The 25,894-nt window shown below is 41.5% G+C and overlaps 1 protein-coding gene across 2 annotated transcripts in view; it reads left to right on the top strand.

The window, feature by feature from the left end:
- The window catches only part of NET1 (neuroepithelial cell transforming 1), a 33,418-nt gene that overhangs the window by 4,075 nt on the left and 3,449 nt on the right, over positions 1 to 25,894 (top strand). The window contains exons 2-9 of one of the 2 annotated variants that reach the window (XM_074358460.1): positions 916 to 982; positions 4,797 to 4,856; positions 22,615 to 22,722; positions 23,140 to 23,307; positions 23,702 to 23,764; positions 24,079 to 24,175; positions 24,512 to 24,588; positions 25,249 to 25,506. In XM_074358460.1, the coding sequence (XP_074214561.1) occupies positions 916 to 982; positions 4,797 to 4,856; positions 22,615 to 22,722; positions 23,140 to 23,307; positions 23,702 to 23,764; positions 24,079 to 24,175; positions 24,512 to 24,588; positions 25,249 to 25,506 (898 nt within the window). Of the gene's footprint in view, positions 1 to 915; positions 983 to 4,796; positions 4,857 to 17,384; positions 17,619 to 22,614; positions 22,723 to 23,139; positions 23,308 to 23,701; positions 23,765 to 24,078; positions 24,176 to 24,511; positions 24,589 to 25,248; positions 25,507 to 25,894 lie in introns of those variants that run through there. The other variant, XM_074358463.1, reaches the window with a different exon arrangement.

Genomic DNA, 25,894 nt, shown 5'->3' with positions numbered 1-25,894 from the left:
CCTGTGAATCACAGAGGATGCCCCAGTCCCGGTCAGCCCGCCGGCAGCTGCCCCTGCCGACAGCCTCCAATCAGGGAGCACCGAGCCGCCCCTTCTCCCCCAGAAATAAAACCTTCTCATTCCTCAGCTTGCCTTTGAGTCCCAGCTGCCTTGCCGTAGCACGCTCTGAAGAAACTGCCTTTGCTTTTCTGTCCGTATAGTTTATAGACCTTATTTCCTGTGCTACCTATGTTTTATGATTTTCTACATGTTTTATAAGCAGAGGTTTATATTTTTATAAAGGTGAAGACAGGTTAAGTAAAGAACAAAATCCCAAATTTTAGTCTCATGAGAGATGTTTGTCTCAGATACTGTCATTCAAAGCTTTTTATTGTTTATTAAATCATAATTTTTAAAAAAAATCAGTACATGAAAGAGATTTAAACATCAAATACAAAATAAATACATTTAGGTTTTAAGGTTTTAGGTTGAGTATTCTTTTATTCTTGTTTTTAAAATATTAAGCATGAATGTTGAGTTTTATCAAATAATTTTTGTACCATTTACTGTTTTTTATTTAACCTATTAGTGTAACATTATATAAATACATTTCTTATTACTTGACTGTGTATGTGGTGAACTGTTGTAGTGAATTACTTTTCATAAAATGCTCTTAATCTGTTCACTAATTTTATAAAGGCTCTTTCACTTTTGTAAAGTTTCAAAAAAGTGACCAGAACTTACACCCTGGTTTTTCTGGGTTTTTTGGGTTTTGTGGGTCTTTTTAATATACCCTCCTTATTTCTACAATTGGATGACTAATAAGGCTACTTTGAACAGTTTTGAAACTATGAAAAAGATAGCTTTTTATCTGTCTAGTGCTTTATTTTACTGAAGTTACTCAGTGTATTTATTGTTTGAATTTTCTGTTAACAGATACTCCCTTCGGAGAGGTAGCTCCTTCACATTTTTAACACCTGGCCCCCATTGGGACTTCACTTTGGTGAGTAGGCACCTGGGATTTTTATTTCAAGACATTAGACAGAAATAATTCCTGGGTTGTCTTTCTGTCTGGTGTACAGCTCAGTTGTCTGTACCTCCCTGAAAACCTTTAGGTGTGGAGTTTCTAGCACCATCTTTGTCAGCCTGATTTAATTCTTTTCTGCTAAAAAAAGAAATTTTTATTTCAATTAAATATAAGATATAATTTGAAAAGTATTGGCTCTATTCATCTTGAACTCTATGCATTTCTTTCTCTTATTCCTACCAGTGTTAAAATTAAGAGAATATGTTATGAAACATGAAGTTTTTTTATGTACATACTCTAACAGCTTTTTCTTGGTTGAAAAATACTTAAATGATTATAGATAACAAATACATAATGAATGGATGATTTTCTGTTATTAATCATCTTATTCTAGAGGGACTGCTTCATTATTTTTAGAATGAGACTTCACAGAGGCATCTAACCTTGTGCAAAGTGACACCAGAAAATTGAGGAGTTTTTGTAATTAAACACTCATTATTTCATAATACCCCTATAAATAAAGTATGTACAAAGACAGCATGATTCTTACGCTTTTCTTATTTGGGGGAAACAGCAGAGATGATTCTGTTCCAGTCAGCCAGACCTTGCTCGTGTGCACGTGCTGACGATGTGCTGCTGGGTTCGGCACCGCACATTTCACTTAATTCCATCCTGTTGTATTTAATTTATGTTTCTGTTGGGGACTTCTGTTCAAGATTTCTGTACTCATTTATGTACATTAATTGGTCGGTAAAGCATTCATAGCAAGAGTCTTCTGATTTTAATGCACTTGCACATTTTCCTCTGAAACCTTTTTCATTTTGGTCCCTTCCCTTACTAACTGAACCTAAACTTAAATAGAAAAACTGTAGTAGAGAAGTGTCTCCAAATTTGATTTTGCAAGCCTATCAGCAAAAATATTTTGAGCATTAATTACCCTAATACAGTCTTTTATCATGTTTAGGTACATTATAGCTATTGTCTCAAAGCACAGTACTCACTTCGGGTGAGGTTAATGATAGTGGACATAAATCTGTATGTCAAATAGTCAGGACAGTTTCATAGCTTGGGGCTGACTTCTAAATTGGATGTGATTAAACTGCCACTGTCTTTAACTCACGTTTGAAAATGTAGGTGATGGTGAGCTCATCACCTGTATGTTACATTTTAGTAAAGCTTATTTTTAAGGATTGAGAAATACATAGAAACAAAGTGCTTACACTTTCCTCCTGCACTGCAGGGAAGGTAACTTGCACGTCTTCTGGGATGGGGACATCTCACTCAGGAAAGCACTTTTGTAGAGGGCTCTGTGACAAAAGAAATATCTCGCGTTCATGTACTAAAACTTTTGAAATATGATTAAGGAATACTAAGAGGGAGATTTATAACTTAAATACATAGTTTAAGAAAGGAAAAGGATAAAAACTAAGCATCTAACTCAAGAGGTGAGAAAAAGAACAATAGAGTAAATCAAAGAAAATAGGAGGAAAAGTAAGAGCAGAGAAAGTGACAAACACAGACAACACACGTAATGATGAAATGTTAGAGACATTCCCCTGAAGTTAGAAAGCATGCCGTCATCATGTTTAGCCAGCACTGTAGTAGTGCTGCTAGCCAACACAGTAAGACAGGAAAACAAATGATACAAAAGTTAGAAAGGAAGAGCCAGTACGATTTCATACTTAGAGACAATATGATTGTCTATGTAGAATATGCAAGAGAATATTAATAGCAACTATTAGAACTAACAAGAGTTTGAGCAAGACTATAAAAATTACAAAAATCAATCAATAGAATGTGTGTGTGTGTATACACACACACCCCTAATATATGTATATGTATATTATATATGTATACATGTATATATATGTTATATATTATGTCTATATATATTATATATATGTATGTATACATGTATTAGGGGTAAATTTTTAATGATGCTTTTATTGAAATAAAACTTAAAACTAGGAATAAACCTATGAAAAGATCTGTGAGACTTACTCCAAAGGTACAGAAATTACACAGCATAATATGGGTGCAGGTCTAGATAAATAGACCAATGGGATAAAATCGAGAGCCCAGAAACTGAGCCACATGTACGTGAGCACTCACTGCATCGCAGGCTGTGTGAAGGCGGGGTGCTCTCAACAAGGGTATTAGGTGCGGGGGCAGTTGGCTGAAGCACCTTGTACCACATACGTACAAAACTACATTCTAGGTGGGTTGAACATACAAATATGGAAAGCAGAACTTCAAAATATTTAAATGAAAATACACTAGAATATTTAAAAGTCTGTCAAATTTCTTTATACAACTGCCCCCACATGAGCATGGGTACGATTCTCTGTAAGTACATAAGGGTGACCATGTACATGCTTTATTCCCATCAGTACGATCTGCTTTTTGCTTGGCAGTGTCCTCCTGTGAAGGTCCTTCCCTCCCCAACTGCACTCTGACCCGTCAGCAACGCTGTGTGTGTCCCTCTGTGTTCTGCTTGTAAAATCATTTACAAATTATATTATTCAAATAATATACAAATACATATAAATATCACATACAAATAATATATGATTATATTATTCATACTTGTCTGCATCTTCTGGATATAACCTTAGGATCAGTAAGGACTTCTTGAGTTCTGTCATTTCATTTTTTTAGTTTTTCCCAATTCTGATTTACAGTGTTCTTTCATGTCCTGTATCATTTTCTTAAGTCTTTTAGCTGAATTTGAAATACAATGTTACAGGTTTGCTCTGCTGCCTTGAGCATCTCCTTCTGAGGTGACTTCCTTCCCTGTAGAGATGTTATTCTGTCCCTTATGCTCTTTTTTCTTAGAGTTACTGTGTGTAGGATTTGACTTGGAGAACTTTCTGTTCATTTAAATGTGGATTAGTTAGTTTTCCTGAACTTCTACAAAGAGGCTTGGTTCAGGTAGCTTTTCCAACTTTGTAGCGTGCCCTCTTTTGTTTTCATGAGGGCTTGCTTCTGAGACTTCCAGGCTTGATACATTTTCTCCACTTCTGTGTGGACTTTATTTTTCCTTTTCTTTATTTGCTTTCTCACCAGCTTCTCCTCAGGTGGGGCCAGCACCTGGGAGGGAGCCCTGGCTGCTCAGTTTGGAGAGTTCAGGAGAACGAGGCTATATCACAAGTAACCTGAAACGTTAATCTGAGATGTGGGAGAAGAAATGTACTTAAGGATTCTTCTTCAATACTGATTAAGGAGTAGAAATTAAAGACCTATACACAGTTTTGTCACTGCTGGTACCAGTAGGACTGAATGCAGGTGATGAGTGATTACTGGAAGGTACTCCAGGGACGTGCAAGTTCATCTTCCACCTGATAAATCCTGCTTCAGGCAACAAATCTTAATTAACTTGGGCCAGAATAAAAGAAATTTTTTTTTCTAGTGGAGATCCCTCACCTCCCTCCCTCCGTAGTATAAATATGTGTTCCTTTTCTTAAAAACTTACTGACTTTATATATAAAACATCTACATTTTCTCTAATAAGTATAGACTTGACTTACATGAGAGTTCTGTTCTGAAAAACTTTACATGAGTGAGGTTTTAATAGGGTGGGATCACTTCACAACAAGAGATGGTTTAGTCAGAGGGAACTTTTTAGACAGTAAATAATAACGTGCTAGAGATACTTTATGAGCATCCCTCAAAAATAATTTTCTTATGAATACAGCCTAAGACTTCACTTTTTAAAAGTGATTTTACTAGTTGTTTAATGGAGTAACATGCATTCCTTCTAATTAAGAATGAAATCTTTTCTTTCTTATAGAAAAGAAAACGAAGAGAGAAAGATGATGACGTCGTCAGCCTTAGCAGCCTTGATCTGAAAGTAAGCCTCGCTGCTCTTGCAAAGAAAAGCAGTTTAAAATACGCAGTGCTTTGTTTCTGTGCTATAAGAATAATGGAAGCTGATTCTTTTGTTTTTGGGGAGTTTTTGCATTTCGCATTTTTAAGGGTAACACTGAGTAACACTGGCTCTTACAGATACCCTCTTTCTTCTGCTCTACTTCTTTGGTAAGAATGAGCAGAAAACCTCCGCCAAAACAGTGCTGCGCTGTGACGGAGATCACAGCCCACGCGCCTAGGGAGACCAGGCCCGCCGCGGGGGGCGCCGCCGCGGGGGACGGGGCGGGGCGGGCAGGAGGGGCAGCGTCCCCTGTGCTCTCGCCCACGCCCCGCTGCGTGTGGCCCTGTCGGAATCGGGGTTTTATGCTCAGTCGCCTAAATGTTAAACGTTGGCTTCCCTTTGCTTCTCTGGGCCCAAGTGCTGAAGCCTTGAGGGTCTCATAGCTGTTCAGTTTGCCACTATCTGACCAACAGAAAGGTTTTGGGGGAAACACGGTCTCTTTTTTTGGTGTACATTGGGTTTTCTGTTTCGCTATGCTAGTTGCTCCATCTGCTTTTTTTTACTTTAAGGAGTGAAGATCTGTCATTAACATATTGAGTAAGCCAACAGAATGATAAAGCTGGTCAAAGGATATAGGAAACACTGAAGTATTCTGGTCACTGAGAGAGAGAACGATGGGATAAGACTGCTAAATTGGATACAAAACAGATGAATACCCTCATCTTCATCGCTGCCTACAGAACATATTTGCATTGCTCTCAGTTTGCTGCAGTTAACATTTACCCTTACAGATCTGTAAAAAGCAAAAAAAAAAAAAAAAAAAAAACCCTAATCAGTTGCAAATAGTGAATCAAGAAAAGGGTATACACCTTAGAAAATGCGATTCTCCAATGAAGAGGCATTCAGGAATCCTTTTGTCTGGTTTCCAGTTTTGGATATTTTATTTCTAATTTTTTCGTTAGTTTTATAACCTTTCTAATTCTGATTTATGTTCCTTCATAGCTGGTTTTGGAATAGTTACAGTTTTTGTGAGCATGTTTTCCTACCATGCTTTCACTTTTTGTAGGGATGTTATTTTTCCCCTTATACCTTGTTTTCTTATAAAAACTTTGCAATGGATTTAACTACGATTCTTTTTTTATTGGCCATTGTTATGTGAAAGTAGTTTTAGAAAGGAGGAGTTGAGTCAGGAGAGCTTTTCCATCTTTATGACTCTGAAGCTCCCTCTTCTGTGGTCTGTAAGAAGTAAGAAGTATAGATTTATTTCCCGAGTTCTCCAGGACCTGTTTTTCTCCTCAGCATTTATTTGAACTTTCTCTTTCCTGTGTATCTGTAACCTCTGTTCTGTTGTGTTTGAAACCTGTTCCCAGAGCTTGTGCCACAGTGGAGGGCTTTTGTCCTGGGGATGAGCTTGGAGAGTCCCGGAGGCTCAGGCGTTCCAGCCACACACCCTGCTGTCATTTGAGCACATCCAGCCCTTGTCAGTGTCCGTTGCTGTTCTCGAAGTGGCCTGCCTCACTCTGCAGCTTGGGCCTCTCCTCTGCGCAGCTCTGGCAGACGCTTTGTTATTTTTCTCTGCTCTTTTCTAGTACCGTATACGTCTTACCGTTGTTGCCGATTTATCCATATTAACTTGTGCTTTTGGATTCATGGAGATGTGCACCTTGTTACACAGGCTGAGCATACTGACTCTGCGTTTTGGTTTTGCTGTCCTTGTTCTATGTGTTTTTATGGAAGGATTTAGAAAAATTGTAAAACTGTGCTGCTGCCACTGCCTTATTCCCAGAATTCTGCCTCATGTTGGTTTGTTCCCGGGGTGGTGAAATTCCTTCATAGCTGTCCATTGCTTTAAAGGTAAAATCCAAATTCACCTTTCCTCTAAACCTAATTTACTTTTAGCAGATTTTATTGACATTGAATTTGCTGGAATTATTTGAATTACTATCATTTTTTGGATAAAATATTACGAGATAATACTCATCAACTAGCCAAAGATAGGCTTCTATTGTCCTTCAAAATTAAGTACATTTTAGGGCAATAGTCATATATTTGCATGTACTATTATTAACTTCTTTAGATTGAGGAATTATATTCAAAAAGGAAATCCTTATAAAATTTTGGTTATGCTAAACACACGTCCAGCTGCACAGAGAATAACGCAGTGATGTTGTCTCCATGCCTCCCAAAGCTAAGGATTCATGTACAACTACGATAAGGAAAGAATGAATTTGAAATAATTCTTTACTGAGTATCATCTCTGTATACTCAGAACTCCACTGGAGTCTGGTCTAAATTCTTTATTTTATTTTTTTAATTCCACAAACGTTCATGGAGCACTCACCATGTTCCAAGTGCTGTACTAGACCTTAGAGATAAGACTGTATACAATCAGGAACCAGGACCTGTGACAAAATCTACTCCTGCAGAGGTGACAGTAGACTGTGCAGAAATACCAACTGGTCTAGAAGGCGGAATGAGAGTAAGAGAAGATGTTTTGGAGGTTTTGATTTGGGTTTCCATGAGGGCAAATGTGAACTGGGGAAACCAAGCTAGGTAGGGAAGGGGCATCTACAAACCCCTGCAAAGAGCTAAAATCAGTTAAATGTTTAGGGAATGATAAAGAGATGATTTGGAAAGATTCAAAGACATATACGAGGAAGAACTAAGAAATGAAGTCGAACGGAGGGTCAGTTGGCCACTGAGCTGAAGGCTGTAAACAACTGGCTGAAGAACTGATGGCTCTCCCATGAAAGTCCACAGAAATAGCATTCTGGGTTCTTGCACTGACTTCCTGAAGTGCGGCCCTTCCGCCTGCGGAGAAGGTATAGGTTAGTGAGGGTTGGGAACAGGCGAGAGGCCCTGAGTTAGGGTAGCGGCTGTGGAAGCGAAAAGAGCCTTCATGGGGCTCCCTCCTTACCCGTCGTCTCCGCTTGGTTAATCTTTCTCGGAGAACTCGTTCCCTCAGCAGACCCTTCTGTCTGAAACTGAAGGCTCCCTAATCTGAACCCTCAAGACAGATCACAGTCCTGGTTTTCTGTCTTTCTATGCGGTTGCTTCCAGAGATAGAGCCTTGCTTCTGGCCTCCCTGCCCGTAGCCTCTCGGTGGCACCGCACTGCTCTTTCTCCTCAGCGCCTTGCTTGCGTTCCTTCGCAGCTGTCCACTGTTGCGATGATAAAGCCCAAGTCCTGTGCTTAACGTGGAAGCCCCGTTGCAGCCTCCAGGATCTCTCCTACCGCACTTCCCGTCCCCTCCTTTGCACCCTGTTCCTCTTCACTCCCTTTGCCTGCTGATGCCTCTCTATCCTCTATGCAGCTGTTATGTCCAGGATCCTCCCCAGAGTCTAACTTCTGTCCCAGGAGTCCATCCCTCACCAGCCTGGGAGGTGTGCCCTCTAGGTAGGGAGAACTGAATGAGGAAAGAGCAAATTAGGATTTCAGGAGGAGGAAAGAAGTCAGCAGTGAAGTTCTGATGATCACAGAAGCCTTAAGCTGTATTTGTACCTTGAAAATAATGACTGGCTGAAACAGGTACTCAACCCTGGCTGCAGGTCAGAGGCACCTGGGAGCTTTTAGGGGAAGAAATGTGCTGCTGGGCCCTATCCCAGACCGTATACAAGTGGGGAGATGGGGTAACGAACGAGAGAGAGTGACACTGGGACCCAGGAACATCTGGAGACTTTTTTTGGTTTGTTTTTAAGCCAAGGTTGAAAACCACTGGGTTTGACATTCATAAAGTTATTCTTACCCCCCAAAACAAATAACTCTGCCAATTTCCCAACCTCTGTTTTTTGCATGGACTTTCATCTAAGTACAGCAGTTAATATGTAATAAGCTAAATGTAATCAGTTTGTATGCTCATTTGCTGGCTGTTGCTGGAAATTATTCGCTTTATTTACCACTCTATTTCAGCCGCCTAGCCACATGACCTGATACAGAACAGGTACTTAGTAAACATCTGATGAATGAACAGATGAAGTAATGTAGGTCAAATGAATGAAGTAAGACCTTGGACTTTGGCACGCACGTAACATGGGCACTGTGTTCTGGATTTTGCCTTGTATCGCAGAATGAAGAATTCTTCTTACATGAAGAATTTAATACTAACGTTAGTTATCATGTAATGGATCATTGACTATTTTGTCGTGAGGCTGTGATTGCTTATCAAATTTGTCTCTGAGTAAAATTTCAGCACTGTCCTTTATCCGGTTGCCTTACTACCAGAGTATGTATAAATGTATTTATTTTAGAAAGAACACATGATTTGTTTTCCAAAGGTGTTTCTCAGCTCTGTTTCTTAGCGGCCTTGCCTTTTTCTTCCAATAGGAAGAGTCACAAGTGACTGTTGACTTTATTAATGTGAAATAATACTGGGATGAGTAATACTGAGTCATTTTCTACGACTGAAGTTCTTTAACTCCGATATAATCAATGATCAAAAAACAAACCAAAACACTTCAAAAGAAATGCTTTAAAATATATGAACGTTTGGTTCTTTTTCTAAATGTTTGGATTTGGGGAATCTCCTTTTCTTAAAAGTTGAAAGTATACTGAAGTGTTATATTTTGAGTATTGGTGTATGCTGCAATTTTAGATTAAACATAATAATAAATTACATATTTTACTCCTAAATGACTGACAGGTAATTGGTAATTTTCCTGAGGGACAGATATGAATAGTTTGAAGCTAGCTGGAGGCTAAAGCTGGTGACTTCACATAACTATGGCTATCTTACTGCCCTTGTCTTGCATTTCGACGTAAATGGCTGCCCTGTAAAAGAATAAAACATTGTTTCTCTGTTTCTCCCCCTCCTTTCCCTCACATTTAAAAAACTATGGTGAAATATACATAACATAAAATTTACCCTTGTAAGGGTTGTATGCTGAACCTACAGCACGTCTGCAACGTAAATAAATATACCAGATTGTTTCCCCAGTCTCTTGCTTCTGTCTCTTTATGGTATCATTTATCTGATATTTTTGTAGTTTGAGGGGTTCTTTTGTTGTTGTTGTTAAATGGTTTGTTCATCCTGCTTGGCATTCTTTGGACCCTCTTAATCTAAAGAGTAATATTTATTTCAGATTTGCAAACTTTTCTTGCTCTTTAGTTCATTTTCACCCTTTTGCTCTCTAGCCTTTGCTTTTAGAACTCCTATTCACAAGATTTTGGAACATCTGGAAGTACTTCCTATGTTTATGACTCTCTTTTATTCTTCCATCTGTGAGTCTTTCATGATGTTCTCTCGAAGAATTCCTCAACTTCATCTAATCTGCTAATTTCTCATTAGTGTCTATTCTGCTATTTAGCCTGACTGTTAACATTTTTATTTTGACAATTTTTTATTCCATAATCGCTACTTCTTAGTTTTGTTTTCTCATAAGTCTTTTTTTTTCATTAATATATTTTCCTCTATTACTTTTCTGGGGATGTTAATTGTATTTCTTTTAATGTCACCTTCTATTTGCTCTGTTAACTAATATAAAATAAGCCATAAATCAAATGAAATTATGCTACGGCCAGTGAAGGCTATTTAGAGGTTATGAACTCTAACTTTTGGACCTGTCCTCACCTGTGTTGCTAGTTGTGTGACTTTATGGAAACTGAGGCAAGGCTTGCATGCAGGTGGTTTAATGTGGGTAATTAAGGGGCTGGGAAAGTGAAGCCAGGAAGGAGGAAAAGCCAGTCCCAGGTGTGTTGTTGACTTGGCAGCTGGCCCTCTGAGGAGCAGCCAGAGGGGAGGGTTTCCTCTCCTGCTCTCACCCCCTGTCGGTAATGTACTCCCCAGTATCTGTGGACTGTACAACCATAAGGCATTAACGAAGCCCTAAAGCAGAAAGTAAGTTGCGGTGCAACTGATGGAAAGGTTGAGGGTGTGAGGAGGGGATGCAAGTTCAATACTGTGCATTCGTTGCACTAGTCAGACGTGCTCAACATTCCATGAAATTCAGTATTTTGCAGAGACTTCAGGGTAGTGGCCAGCCACAACCTCTACCGAAGCTGGAACACAGAGGAACAGGCTGCAGCCTGTGCTGCTGCACGAAGCCCTAGGTGATAAGCATCTCGCTCCTCCGCCCGTAAGAGAGTTCCTCACCCTGGCCCACGCTGCAGTGGCCTGCCCCTCCTTTGTCCTTGGGGAGTCTGACTCGTAGTTTCTTTTCCTTAGTTGAGCTGTGATGGCTACAGGTGCCCTTTGCAGCAGAGCCAGGTTACAGAAGGGAAAACCCCACATCTGGGAGTGACATTCAGAGGGAACAGTTCTCCTTCCACCCCTTGATTCCTGGGACCCAGTGTTGGGGCTGCTGAGGACATAGCAACATACATGGGCTGTTTCACGTGTGTCACATTCTGAGGGACAGTGCTCCAAACCTGCAGGGTTTTATCCCTGAGCTGCTGGACAAGAGTGAAACCTTTAGTAAATAATTGTCTCATTCTGTCAACTGGTGAAACCTTTAATAAATAATTGTCTCATTCTGTCAACTTTCTGCTTCTAGATAAGGAGTGTATGGAAGAACTAGTGGACCAAGTAATTATCTTTCCACTGTTGCAACTCCTTGGCTGTAAAATAAGTCCCCAAGTCCAAGGCAATATTGGGTGGGCCCTCATGCAAGTAAAGCAAGCACTGTACGTTCTCTCAGACGATGGTGCTGGCAGAGGCCCTGAAGACAGAGAAGGAAATTCAACATCCAGTCGAGACCTCAGTTCCAGCCAGGATGAATCACTGCCTGCTGTGGAGGCAGGGGGCTGACATCATCACCCAGCCACCAGGTCTGCTCAGGGGGTGGTGCTGTAAGCCCAGGCTTCAGGATCATCTCTCAGCTGCTGGCAGGCTGGGCATTCATCAGTGGCCACGTCTAGATCAGCCTTCATAAGAGAGAGCCCCTGCTGGTGGCCCACACGTAACCTTGTGCCCGCTGGCATAGCTACCCTCTCTGTGGGCCTGTCGTGTAAGTGAGGGGTGGTCCTGGAGACACAGGATAGAACAGTCATGCTCACCTAGCACCTCCGTGTACTCTCAATGAGCATTAACACGACACAAAGACCCTACAGCTTTGTGCACACTCCACAGGTCCACCTATATGCCTCTTCTCCAGAATTTTTTGTCTCAACAAGTCTTGCTCCTTCCAAGCCTCAGACCAGTCAGCCTAGTCCGTACCTGTGGTCCTTATCACCATTTCATCAATCAGTGACCCACTTCCAGAATCCCATCCTGTGTATCTAATCACTAGGGCCAGTCCTCCTGTTGGTATCTCACGGGGTTCCCTCCAGAAATCGGAGCCTGAGACTTGAGCTAATTGACAGGTAGTCTGTTGTGAGGTGTTGTTCCAGGGAACAAGGAGGCAGCTGATACAAGTGTCTGTTAAGCCGGTCACTGCTATGGGCAACTGAGGCTTGATTTTGCTGGGACCTTCCAAAGAGCCATGTAAAGGACGCCACAGAATTGCCTTCTCAGGGGGCTGAAGAGGGAGCTTCGTCCACTAATGGCTTCTGTGATCCACTGTCAGTGGTCGTTGCCTGGGGTGTTAGTCCCTCACACTTGCAGGCCACTTGTGTAAATGCCATGCTCCAGCATCCGAGAAGCCCAGGTGGAAAGCAGGAGATGCACGGTGCAGCGAGGCCAGGTGCTGTCGTGGAGCTGGTTGCCAAGCAGCAACTGGAGTCAGAAGTGGGCTGAGAAAACAGGAGGCCAGGCACAAGGCTGGGCACGAAGCACAGTATCGCTGGTCCCCAGGGTCTGGCCTTAGCTGAGTTTCAGGAGGAAATCCCACTCAGCATTCTGTTAAATACGCATAAGTGATCTTACATGATACTGGCAGTTGTCACCCTGTGTCCTTGAGATAAAAAGTCACCACTAACAGCACCAGTACCCAATTTTATTTGCTATTTGTGTTATGATTGCAAAAAGAACCATGGTTTTCATAATACCAAACTTCTTAGCCTACCTGCTATTCTGTTTAATTTTTCTAATAGTATTTAACTGATCTGAGTTGATCTTTTCCCAAAATATTCTTAGTAAATCTTGGATGTACTCAAAATTTTAATCCAAATGATTTTTAAAACTCAAATCCACGTACAACTTCATTACTAACTTCTCTCATACTCATCAAGTATTATAACTGCCTTTTGGGGTGTTGTTTTTAACTCATTACCAGATATCCTGGAACTCTGGTTTTCCAGGAGTTCCATTTTATTAGTATTTCAATCAGTGTTTCCTTTTTTAGTAATATTTGAAGATTGGTTTTAAGTAGCCTATTTTTGGAGAGATACATAGTAGTTATTTATAATCTTGAGCTCTAGAGTTTTAAAGTGGAACATAGTTTTTTTATATTTAGAAAAAAGTCCTTAAAGTATTTCTTGTGAACTGTGGAATCTTTTTATATACTTGTGTGTTATTTAAATCTGTATTTAATTTAGTAATATAAAACATGAGAGTTACACAAGGGCCGCAGATAAAAATTTTACTGACATCTAACATGGAAAAAAAACAAAGTGAAAAAAATTGCATTTCACAATGTCTCTTGCAGAGGGCAGCAGAGAGCTAAGATTTTTGTGTTTCCTTTACCCATAATTTTCCTATTGTAATTTTCAGTTGGTGATATTGTTTCAGATGAAAGTAAACAAAAACAAATAATATCAAAACCAAAAAAGTAGTAGTTACTCTTCAGTTCGAATTTATTTCTAAATTTCAGAAATCTAATTTCACATTAAAAGGGAAAACAAAGGTAAGCAGGCTACTAGTCCTTTTTGTAAAGAGAAAGGAAACTTACCTTTCTCTTTACCTTATTCATATTTCAAGGAAGAAAGCACTGAAGGCTCCACACATACAGAAGAACAGAGGCTATAACTAAACCAACTCTTGGGAAACCAGTAATTTTACCAAAAACTTGCATCTTTAACAAAGCTGCATTATTATTTTTAAATAACTCAGTTAAGTTTTTAAGTTTATAAATACCAGGTTTCCTGCACAAAGAAAAGACACTTAACCAACCTGTGCCTCAATTATGCCAGGTATAGACAGTCACAAAAAGAGTTGCTGTTAGTAACGTGCTCATTGATGTCAACCATCCGATGAAATAGGAGCGCTTCTAAGACTTAAGCAGCTGGAACGATCTTATTATTATCTTTTTATTTACCCTCTTATGAGGCAGGTGACCTCTCTACTGTTTTTATGGTTTCCTTCTCTGTAAAATGTTGGCAATTGTTTAGCAAAACTAGCCTGGGACTAGGAGACTCGGGTTTCAAGCGCAGCTCTCCTCCTGACTCAGAACGACGGCCACGCAGCCTGAGCCCTGAGCCGCAGACCTGCGCTGACGGCGCTCCATCTCCCGACAAGTTTCCTAAACCCTCTGAGTCCTGCCTGCCTCCATCTGTATGTAAAATGAAGGTAACAGTACAGACGTCATGGAGTTGGTTAAATAAGGTAACGTGCAGGAAGCGCCCGGCACAGTGGACAGACTCACGTTTCCCTCTCGTCTACACCACCGGCCGGTTTCCTCCGGAAAACACTGAGGTGGATGAGTTAGTGATCACAAAGCCCTGGGAGTTTGTGGAGCATCGTTCGAGTCCAGATTCTTGCAGGCTCATCACTCAGAGCACTAACTGAGCATCCCACGTGCCTCGCTGCTTTGATGGATGCTCTCTGCCACTGTCTACATGATATTTAGCTCCTGAACGTCCAGAATGAACCTAAGATTCTAGGTTTGGTGAGCTGGGGCTTTCATACTGGGACTATCCCTGTTAGACGCTACTTGGCTCCTGTGGGCTTTCTATTTTTACATATAAAGACTTCTACCTTTACCCCTTGGATCCTTACTGAAGGAAAGAAATGAGAGAGAGCCTTTCCCCTCATTGCCTTGGCCATTCCTCTATCAGAACTAAATAGAAAAAGTTTGGAGAAAGACATCAGGACAGAGGCCCGTGAGAACGCCCTGGCAGCTTCTTTCCTGACTCCCACTCTGCGAAAGTCCTTTATTCCCTCATGAAACTCAGTGGCTGTGAAGCGCTGGCAGCTACTTTTTAATAGATGAAACTAACTGAACCAGACTCCTGGGTTCTTACCAGGCCTGAGGGCCTAGGCAGATCAGTGTTCTTACCTGTAAAATTAGAGAACTGGGTTCCATGGTCTGTCTCTACGGTGCTTCCACATAGATGCTGTATAGACCTGAACTGTCCACCACAAACAGCCAGCCCCTCCACGGCCCGGGTGTGACCGGGTAATAGAACAGATGACGAAACATAACCAATCGCCTTTTTTCAAAAGTCTCAAAGCAGAAAGACAAATTGTTAACATTCAGTTATTAACATTAACTGAATGCAAAATACATTGGTGTTTGTAGAAGGGCAGCTTTGGGCCTTCCTACAAGAAGTAACACTGTCCTGCAAACCTTAGGAAATTGGTTTTTATAGATTATTTGCCATTGTTGTCTATGCGCACTATCATTCTGCTCTATTCACTCTTCAGCCTATGTGGTTCCTCGTCTCTTTATTCCATTGAATGAGCACACTTGAGGTCTTCATTAAACTTGTGATAACTAAATCCATGAATCTTTTCTCACCCTTCTTAACCTTTTTGCCATAATTAACACCTTTCTTCCCTTGGCATCTTGCTTTGCTTCTTTCCTTTTGACTGTTTTGTAAAATTCTTTTTCCCTTGGCGTTTCTCCAAAGTTAGATTTGGACCTCTTTTTTGCAGCTCTTCTCCAGCACACATCTCATTCACTCCCAGAGCCTCCTCTCTGGTCCCTGTGTCTCTGACTCCCCAGTGTAAATCCACCCTCTGACCTCTTCCAAGTCCGTGTCCAACACTTCGAAGTACTAGCTCAATATTTTTATCTGCATGTTTTTCTACCACCTCAGACCAGTATGTCTAAAATGAAACGCAGAATGTTCTTTCAGAGCTTTTCCTGTACTTCTGTATTTGCATTAGTAGGTACCTCTCCTAATTTTGAAATCGTAGGCATCTCTGACTAACTGCATAAGTCGCCTCTTGCATGTGTGCTTTTCCTTTCCCACTGCCCCTGCCTTAGGCAGACTTCTAGATACCTGACTATGATTTTTGCATTATGTTCCAGCCTTCCTTCAACCATATTAAACACCACCTTACAACATAACTTTCGTTCTTTCTCACCTGCTCCATAGAACCCTCTGCTGCTCTGTCTTCACCCACAGCCTGTGACCTCACACTGAGTTCTCTCCTCGGGCTCCTTTGGGAAAGACTTGCGCTCTTCCCTTGCTCAGACCTACAAAAACAGAACACGGCCTTCAAGGCACTGAAATGGCATCTCATCGCCTCTTCCCTCGTCTTCCCGCCCTCCCCTCAGCTCGGAAGACTACAGAAGCGGTTACCTCTCCTGAACTCATGTAGCCCTTAACTAGCTGCACAGCTTATTTTGGACTCGTCAAAAGCTGTCCTGTATTACTTGCCTCTTTATGTGGTCTACCTTTCTTTATATGTGGTCTCCTGGCACTTTAGGAGCAGATAATAAGCCTTTTTTTTTTTTTTTCAAATCACCCACAGCATCTAGAGAATTAGTGCTTTCTACATAGATTTATCAGATTTCTCTGACCTCAGTAAATCCTAAGAATAGAAATGTTTTTGCAAGTTACCAGCATCATATCATTCAAAGTATACAGTTAAGCTAAAATCCTACTTTTCAAAATAGAATACAGTATTTACTGTTAAAGAAGAAAATCTCCTTTGTAACAGAGCTCCCAAACCAACAGAAGTTTTGGACTAGAAATTTAGAGACTGTTATTCCTTCACCTTTTTGAGTAGGTCCTTTGATCCTATTAAGACTTAACAAAGGTCAGTTAATTCAGAATAGGGAAGAATCCTGTTATGTATACTTTTAGAACAGAAATCATTTTATATGTATTTATGTTATAAAAACATCTGTTACACAGATACCAAATTTTTTAAACATACAGGAAAAAAAAATCTACCTTTCCGTGTAGGAAATGGTGAGCTTTAAAATCTGAGGTGGCCCAAGTACACTTGACCCGTAGCCTGTGGAAGAGTTCTCTTTAGGAAGAGAGTGGAAACAGGGAAGTGCCTACAAGGCTGGCTCTGCTGTCTCAGGAATGGCGGAAACCGGCTTGCAAAACTCAGCTTCCTTTACAACTGTGAATATGCTCGCGCTTCTCTAAAAGCAAGGTCCCTGGATAACTAGGCTTTTCTTTAGTATATACATTATTTAACTCTGAATTACGATTTTCTTACTTAACAGTTGCCAGGTTGTCTGTCTGCAACTAAGTACTAGAGAAGGTAACCGAGATAAGCAATTCGTTTGTCTCTGGGAGTACTTTTTAAATCGGGAAAAGCCACACATTAACCCAGTATCCTTTTCCTTTCTGTCTCACTGTCGAAATTCCAAACCTCCTGATAAAGGGCTCTGTCTGGCGCAGAGAAAGCCGAGAGGCCTAGGTGTGCCCGGCGTGGGTGCAGAGCGGTCATGTGCCCCCAGGTGCCCGCCCCTCGGGCCCCGCCCACCGGCCTGGAGGTCCGCGGTCCCCGCCGCCAGCCCGCCGGCAGAGGCAGCGCGTCCGGCGGCAGGAGGAGGTCGTGCCGATGGCTGCCCAGGGCGGCTGAGCTCCCTGCAGGGCGGCGCGGGTGCGGGTTCCGGCCGCGGGCCGGACTGTCGGGGTCCCGGGGAAAGCATGGTGGCGCACGATGAGGTCGGGGGTCTCCTGCCTATTAAAAGGACCATACGGGTCCTGGATGTTAACAGTCAGTCCTTCAGGGAGCAAGAGGTAAGACTTAAAGCCAGAGGAATGCTTTCTGACTCCAGGGAACTCTCACAGTTTTCAACAGTTTACTAACAGTATGATTTTAAATTTAACTTTTGATTTTATTAAGTATTAAAATGTATGACTGATTTACATGCAGGTTTGAAAACGTGTTTAGGAACTTGGTGCAGATAGATTTGTACATAGCATAGCCTGAGTGTACAAAAACTCTTTTACAAAAAGATTTTTTAAAGATCTTGAATGTATATGCTGTTCAGTTTGGTTAAATGGGTCACACTTCTGATACTTAGTACGGCTGTTTTTTGTTTGATTGTGTGTGTGTGTCTGTTTTTGTGGGGTTTTGACCTGCATTTGTTACCTAGTGAATCTTGCGGACTGCTTTGTGGAACAGGAGGAAAGGAGGACTCCCTCCTTGCAAGTCAATGCTAGTGAACAAACTGCCATCTGATCCAGTGTTCGTTGTTAATTTTCTTTCCACATCTAATAAGTGTACTGCGACTTTTGTTCTTCAGAAAGAAAGCTATGTTAAAATATTTAAGCCAACGAATCATTATTTAGGTGCTTTTGCCCTCCTTGCTTTAATAATTACCTGAAGTCATTGTAGTTTTTAAAAGCCTTTATGAACACTTATAAAAATAAGTGATTTTTATGCCATTTTACTTAATTTTGATTGTTGATTTAATACTATGTGGGCATTCTGTTTATATCACATAGCACAGTATATCTGTGATGTATGCTGTATTGTCACTTATGTGATGGAAATGGTGTTCCTGCATTCAATTAACCGTAGACTTCTTATCTTGATTGGGGTGACGTTTTGTGGCTGTGTCCATCTAACAAAACTTACCTAGCTATACATTTTAACATATGTGCAGTGTATTGCGTATCTTGGTAAAGCTGTGTGTCGTACATGGTAGTTAAAACAGCTGCCATCTTTAGAAGGGGTGCTCTTGGTGTAATTTGGCTTTGGTTTTTGTTTTACTGTTTGGTTTTGGCTCTTATTTATATGTTTCAGTTTTCTCAAAAGAAATCATCAGTGTAAATACTAAAACTAATCATTCTGGACCATCAAGAGCTAGTCTTTTTTTCAGATACCGGCCGCGTTTGTGGCATACCTTTATTCCGAAGATTAAAAACACCAGGAATGTTGTCAGGTTTTTAGCACTAGCAACACAGCCTTAAGTGAATAACTAAACTGGACTCTTTCTATTGCTAAGAGGAAAGGGAAGAAATCCTGTGTGATCACAACTCATTTTTGTCTTTTTTATAAAATAACTTTTCTTCTCCAAGTTGTTGCCAGACTGAGGAGAAAATTATTTATCCAGTAACCCAGATGAAAAGCCCAGGCACATAACTTGTTTTTTTTTAAGTTTCTTGGTCTGGTTGACTATAGAAGAGACCCTCCTAAAATAAATCCTCTTCCATGACATCATTTAGGAGAAAAAAGTCTGTTTACAAAAAAACTGAGCTTACAACAGAATTTTTCCCTGTTGTTGTTTTTATGTGCAAGGTACATCCCAGTAAAAGACTTTAAATTGATTCAACAATTTTCTGTTTCTAGGTAGCCAGAAAATATTTTAAGGTATAAAATCCGACTACAAGTGGATTAGTCAAATAAACAGATCGAGTAAAAACCCAGTCTCAAGGCAGAGTCCCTGTAACAATGTATATGCTTGCCTAGTCAAGCTAGATAGTCTGGTTAAAAGTTAACCTAAATAAACAACCTGAATTTATATCAGAGGGTGTTGTGTGCCCGCCCCCAGCCCGGTCTTAGTGAACTTTAGCCCTGGTGGCCCCAGTGATGAAAGGTGGCCTCCGGCAGGAAGCTCCCTGAGCGCGGAAGGCTGGCCATGGTCTCTCTCTCTTCCCGCACATTCTCAGGTTGTCTTCTGAGATGTATAGTTTCGGTGTCTGTGCTCATCCTTTCAGTTTCTTGTAATCACCATCATGCTGTTAACAACACTCCAAAACCAACAACAACAACAAAACCACTAGGTAAGCCTTATCTGGGGTGATGGTGAGTGAGATAGGAGGACTCCGGCCCCTGTCTGGCTCTGTCACCTTCAAACTGTACCTGCACCCCATGTCTGCGGGGGGCAGGTGGGGGTGTAACCCCAGTTCTCAAAAAACTGTCTTCAAAATATGTTTAGGTTCTTAATAACCAAACCAAGATAATTACACTGGTACGTCTAGACCTCTAAAGGAAAACTGCTTTTGGTTGTAGCTCACATGTGCCAAATTCTAACCTATAAAGAGAAAATTTTGTCCCAACCTTATAGGTGACCCATGAATGCCTAGTTCGTATTACTTATCCACAGAAGTTGTTTGTATGACTTTTTTTTTTCAAATAATGTACTTACCCTGAAATCAGTGAGCCATATTCAGTATTATGCCTTTATATTTCAATCACACTTTTTAAGTTATTCATTAAAATTCTTCATACTTTTGAAATAAATATATATGCTAAAAGTTGGTGTTACATCTGCCAAACATTCTTCACGTGTGTCCTTTTAGTAAGACCGGAAAGTGGATCAGAAACCATGTGCGAAAAGTACAAACGTGTCCTCGCACCCACTCCCTTCCCCTGTATTTGCTGATTCAGCACCGAACTTTCTCCCCCAGACACTTGAGGAGTGTGGTTCTCTGCTGACAGGGCTAGCCGGGTGCGCTCCTGCAGACATCCTAGATTAGACGTCTAGGACCCGCACGTCCTGGGTGAAGTGAGATTATAGATGGGCTTCTCCAGGACTGTGCGGCGTATTAACACAAGGACAGCTCAGCAGAATACCCTGCCGCCCTAGAGATGGTGTGAACAAAATCCACATTTCAGAGTTCTAATTTCAGAAGGTTCCTTTACATATATATTCATTTAATGATCTAAGTCTAAATTCTGTAGTTTTAATTTTAAATATCAGAATTTTGAGTTACCAGGAAATTAGCAGTTGTCCAGTAAGTGATCCTATAAAGATAAGGATTTGGGGGTCATTAATTTGGTTTTAGGTAATAAAATAGATATCAAAAATCCCTTTCCTTCCAGCTAAACTAACTTTTTGTTTCAAATTCACTGGGAAGAGCACCTTTCCAAAGACTTTTAAATTGAAATTAAGTATTTTATGATTTACTGGGAAGTCACATTCGTTACGTTCTGAACAAGGAAGAGGAGTTAACCTCTGATTCTAAAAATGCGGAACAGAACTTTCTGACAGCTGCTTGGTTTCTGGTTAACGTTGGCACATCTTACTTGGCGAGGTAATTATATCTCCATCCAAACAGCAGCGTCTTTGTCCCGTCTCCACTAAATAGAAAGGAATGCCTCCTGCCGGCCCCTCTGGCTGCCTGTGTCCCTGCAGTCTGCACAGATGGTGTGGTAAAGGCATTCACACGTGTCCTGGCCACACAGTGTGTCCTCTTACTGCGCATCTCAAAGGCCTCTTGTTCGCTTCATTTAACATTCACACATTAATGACTTTATCTTCAAAGCTTTATTTTGGAGTTAATTATTTTGGCAGAGGAGGGCTGGTCTGCAACGCCACCTCTTAAGGACTTCAGAGGCCTGAGTCGTGTTGGTCCAGTTCCCTTCTGACATGTGTGGACACCTTTTGGAGCTGTAATAAGTCTAATTGCTTCTTTGAATATGCAGATCATTTAAGTGTCTTTCCAGAAGATTTTAACTTTCTGCCACTTTACTCTTAAATTATTCTCAGGGGACTATTTTTACTCACTTCCTCACCTCTTTTTTATGACATTGATCATATCAAAAAATTTTTAGAAAAAAGTTTTTTCATCTGCCGTGTTTAGGTGGTAGTTTTTATTTTTAAGTGGCCATTTTAATACAATTTTTCATCATGTATTCTTCCAAATTCTCATAAAATTGTTTTGTCAAATATGCCACAATCATCAAAGGCACCAAACACAGACAAGTAGTTATGCTCCGTAGACATCAAGGGCAGGCCTGGTCTGTGGCCCGGTCCCCTTCATGCCAGCAGCAGCGTGAGTCACTGCTGGTACACTCCACTTCCCGAGCAGTAAAGTCAGAATAATGCAGTTTGCAAAGTTTTGAGATCCTTGAATGTTATACTATTATTATTTTAAAAACAGTACATGTGAAACAGTGACCATTTCATCTGAATTTGTATATATTGTTCCTTGAAGTTAATTAATTAAATGTATGAGATAAGATCTAATTATTTATAAATCCCAGTGTTTATGTAATAAATGGAAATATTCCTAATAAGAAAGAATGTTAGTAATACACTCCAAGGACTGTTCTGAGCCCTTTACACAGATCTTATTTAATCTTCGTAATGAAGAGAAGGTCTAACATTAACCCCATTTTACAGATGAGGAAACTGAGACCCAGGGTGTTCCCTATCAAGTGTCTGGACCAGGATCTGGGCCCAGTCAGTCTGATTCCACTGTCCTACCTGTACTTGAATGCCTGCCACAACAGGGACCTCACTGCCTTTAGATCTGACCCATTCCACCCAATGTCAGAGGCGTTCTTTTAAAAGCTGTTTTGTAACTGAAGTACTTAAGAGTGAATTGCTCTGAAATACTTAGGGAGGGGCAGAGGTGAGACAGATTGTTATACTGCAGACGGCCGGAGCTGAGTGATGAGCGCACGGGATCCAGCCCGCCGTTCTCCCCAAGGTAGTCTCTGCACAAAACTGAAAAGTTCTGTAGGGTCCTAGAGTCTAATTTCTTTGTTTTAATTTTGGTTTTTCTTAGGCTTCATGATAATATTTGTTATGTTCTCAGAGTGACATTCAGATATTTGACTAGCCTTTCTTCTACCATTTATTTTTTGATACATTACTGTTACTCATTAGTGTTCTTTGTACTTCAACAATGAAAAACAACATTCACTTGCAGAGTTACATGCTTCTGTATTTTATACTGTACGAATATCTGGGTTTTGAGAGGGCTTAACTCTGCCCAAACTTGTTTGAAATGATTACACAGAAAACACATTTAGTATAACTTGTTTCTGTTTTCACAGGAGCCAAGCAATAAAAGAGTTCGACCTCTAGCTCGGGTCACGTCCTTGGCAAATTTAATCTCTCCTGTAAGAAATGGAGCCGTCAGACGCTTTGGTCAAACCATACAGGTAGGGGCCAGGGCCAGGGCCAAGTAATGTGGTGAGGGGACTTTTTATAGAAGCCTAAAATTTGTATATTCTTTGAGTCGTACAAACAGGTTTGTACTATTACACTTAAACATAACTTTCCTTTTTTGGAACATGCTGGTAAGAGATACTGTTACCAGAACAGTATTTATATAACCTCATTATATTAATTTGCATCTTATATCAAAGCACAATCTTGGATAGTTTTTATTCCCAAAAAGTAGTTTTGCCTGATAAATATTTTAGAATAATAGATTGAAGCTTGGATAAATGATTGTTTTATGCATTGAGAAATTCTCAGAACCCTGTTTTTAATTTGTCTTTCCATTATTTTTTTAAGGAAAAAAAAGGAATAATTACTGTATCCTCCAAATTTTTTTTCTTTATTTTTCTTTTAAGTCGTTTACCCTTCGTGGTGACAGCAGATCCCCAGCTTCTGCTCAGAAGTTTTCGAGCAGATCAACAGTCCCCACGCCTGCCAAGAGGAGAAGCAGTGCCCTGTGGTCGGAGATGTTAGACGTCAGCACAAAGGAGTCTCTCACTACCAAAGAGATCAAGCGTCAGGAGGTACGCTGGCGCCCGGTAGCGAGACCACGTTTACTGGCCTAAACGGGACACAGGCAGGCTCCGTTTGATAAACAGGTGTTCCGCCAGGAGAATAGCGAACTCGCGCCGAAGGCAGACAGCCTGGCGTGTCTGTGTCCGAGCGCTCCTCCCCAACGCGAGCGCAGCAGCTCGCGTGGGGGGGGCTGGTCGGCAGACCTACAGCTCTGATGGGGTGAAGCTGTGAAACACGCGGATCCTCTGATTTGAGATTCCATTCTGAACTATAGTTTTCAGACCGAGTCGCTTTAAAAAGCGCTGTTCAAAATGTCAGTTAAACAATGGTAAGTACCAGTTGTATCTGATTTTCCTCTCTCCGAGGAAGGAATGACCGACGATGTTTGCTGGGTTTTTTTAGGCAATATATGAGATGTCCCGAGGTGAACAGGATTTAATCGAGGATCTCAAGCTGGCAAGAAAGGTCAGTAAATAACTCCTTATCACGTGCCGCAGGCCTCACTCTAAAGGCTGGGCTTCTTACCTGCAGGCGTGGGAAAGTGGGAAGTACCTGTCGGCCAGTACATTCTTTAGATTCGGTTTCTCAGACACATCTCTTCAAGGACGAGTATCAGGAAGGGGCCTCTTTAGGGACTGACATATACTTTAATTTCTTTTATGTGTAACCAGTGGAGTCCACACGCGTTTTTGTGCAGTCAGTCGTGCTGCGTCCACATGCCGCGCTCTCAGTGTCGTCTGTCTGATCTGTGTGTGTGACACGTTTCTCCCCTCCGGCAGGCCTACCATGACCCCATGTTAAAGTTGTCCATTATGTCAGAGGAGGAACTCACGCACATATTTGGTGATCTGGACGCTTACATACCTCTGCACGAAGGTGAGATGTGCCCCCCAGTCTTCATTAGATTCTGGTCAGCAGTGACAAGTCATTTTAAATCTGAACTTCTAATTCAGTGCTGATTTTTTTTTTTTGAAGTATAGCTGATTTACAAGATTAGTTTCAAGTATGCAACATAGTGATTAGTGTTTTATAGATTATACTCCATTTAAACTTACTATAAAGTACTGGCCGTGTTCCCTGTGCTGAACAGCACACACGTGTCACTTACTTGTGTCATACGTGGCGGCTTGTACCTCTTAATCCCCTCCCCCTCTCTTGCCCCTCCCTGAATTATGTTTTAAATAAACCTATGGTTGGTCCTTTACATTTCAGATCTGTTGGCAAGAATAGGAGAAGCAACCAGGCCTGGCGGAGCTGTGGAGCAGATCGGCCACATTCTTGTGAACTGGGTGTGCAGCACGCTTACTTCAGACCTGTCGTTTGTGATGAGTGTCACAGTGATTAGATCCAGTAACTGGACTCTAAAACCCGATAAATAAGGCGTTACAGCTGAACAAATTTGCATAGCTATAAGAAGTTACAGTCCCTGTTTTAAAAACACTTCGTGAATGATGCAGTTTTAAGAATACATTCCTCCTTGAACAGAATTCCCACACTCTGTACCATTTAGTTATCTGTTTTCTTCTCTGGTTAACATCTGGCTGCCAGGCCCTGTCCTCGGAGGGGTGGCCGGGGGTTCAGTGGTGAAAGACGGTCTCCACATTCGTAGTCGAGGGGGCGAGTAGTCAGGTCAGTGAACGGTGCCCAGGTTGGAGAGGAATGTGAGAGAGGAAGGTGTCCTCTGAGTGCAGGAGACTCGCATCAGACTGAGGTCAGGGGCAGTAGAAGCTGTGAGTCTTTGGATTTAGCCAGATGAGGAAACTGAAAAAGGGCGTTCCGATGTTGGTCCGGAATACCATCCAAGCCCCGTCACCACCTGCAGGGGAGCTTTCGCAGCCCGTTACAGCCGTCAGAGTAGCTGTGAGTTTTGTGTTTGGTGTTCAGTCTTGCTAGTGGACTCGACTGTGGCCGGGACTTAACTACCGTTTGTTTTTCTTACTCCCCTGCAGTTGCCAGGCTTGAATGCCTACAAAGGCTACTGCAGTAACCAGCTGGCAGCCAAAGCTCTTCTCGATCAAAAGAAGCAGGATCCGAGAGTCCAGGACTTCCTCCAGCGATGTCTTGAGTCTCCCTTCAGTCGAAAACTAGATCTTTGGAGCTTCCTAGATATTCCTCGTAGCCGCCTTGTCAAATACCCCTTACTGCTGAAGGAAATCCTTAGACACACTCCGAAAGACCACCCCGACGTTCAGCTTCTGGAGGAGGCTGTAAGTAGTCCAGTAAAGGCGTCTTAGCTTTTCAGGTTTACATACTCACGCGCCTTGGAAAGGTGTGCGGCACGACGCTCCCCTCTGCACGTGCAGTCAGCACGGTGACGTTTTCTGTAGTTTCACGTTCTCGTATGTTAGTGCGCTGTGCGCTAGTAAAGACACGTGACACATTTTACATTTACACTTTAATCAAAAGACTGGATTCTGGCCTGATCTCTTCCACTCGCCAGCTGTGTGAGACTTTGGGCAAAACACCCCATCTGGCTGAGGCGTTAAAATGAGGGGACTGACCGCACTGCCTGACTTCTAGAGCCCAGGCTTTACAGTTGTATTGTTTCAGCGTGACCCTTAGCCCTTTAGGAGTGCAGGGCAAGTTGCCACGCTG

Source organism: Camelus bactrianus, chromosome 35, assembly GCF_048773025.1.
Source record: "Camelus bactrianus isolate YW-2024 breed Bactrian camel chromosome 35, ASM4877302v1, whole genome shotgun sequence".
In the NCBI taxonomy this organism is placed as follows: Eukaryota; Metazoa; Chordata; class Mammalia; order Artiodactyla; family Camelidae; genus Camelus; species Camelus bactrianus.
The sequence above is the reverse complement of the archived record's forward strand: the minus strand, read 5'-3'. Positions and strand labels throughout refer to the sequence as shown.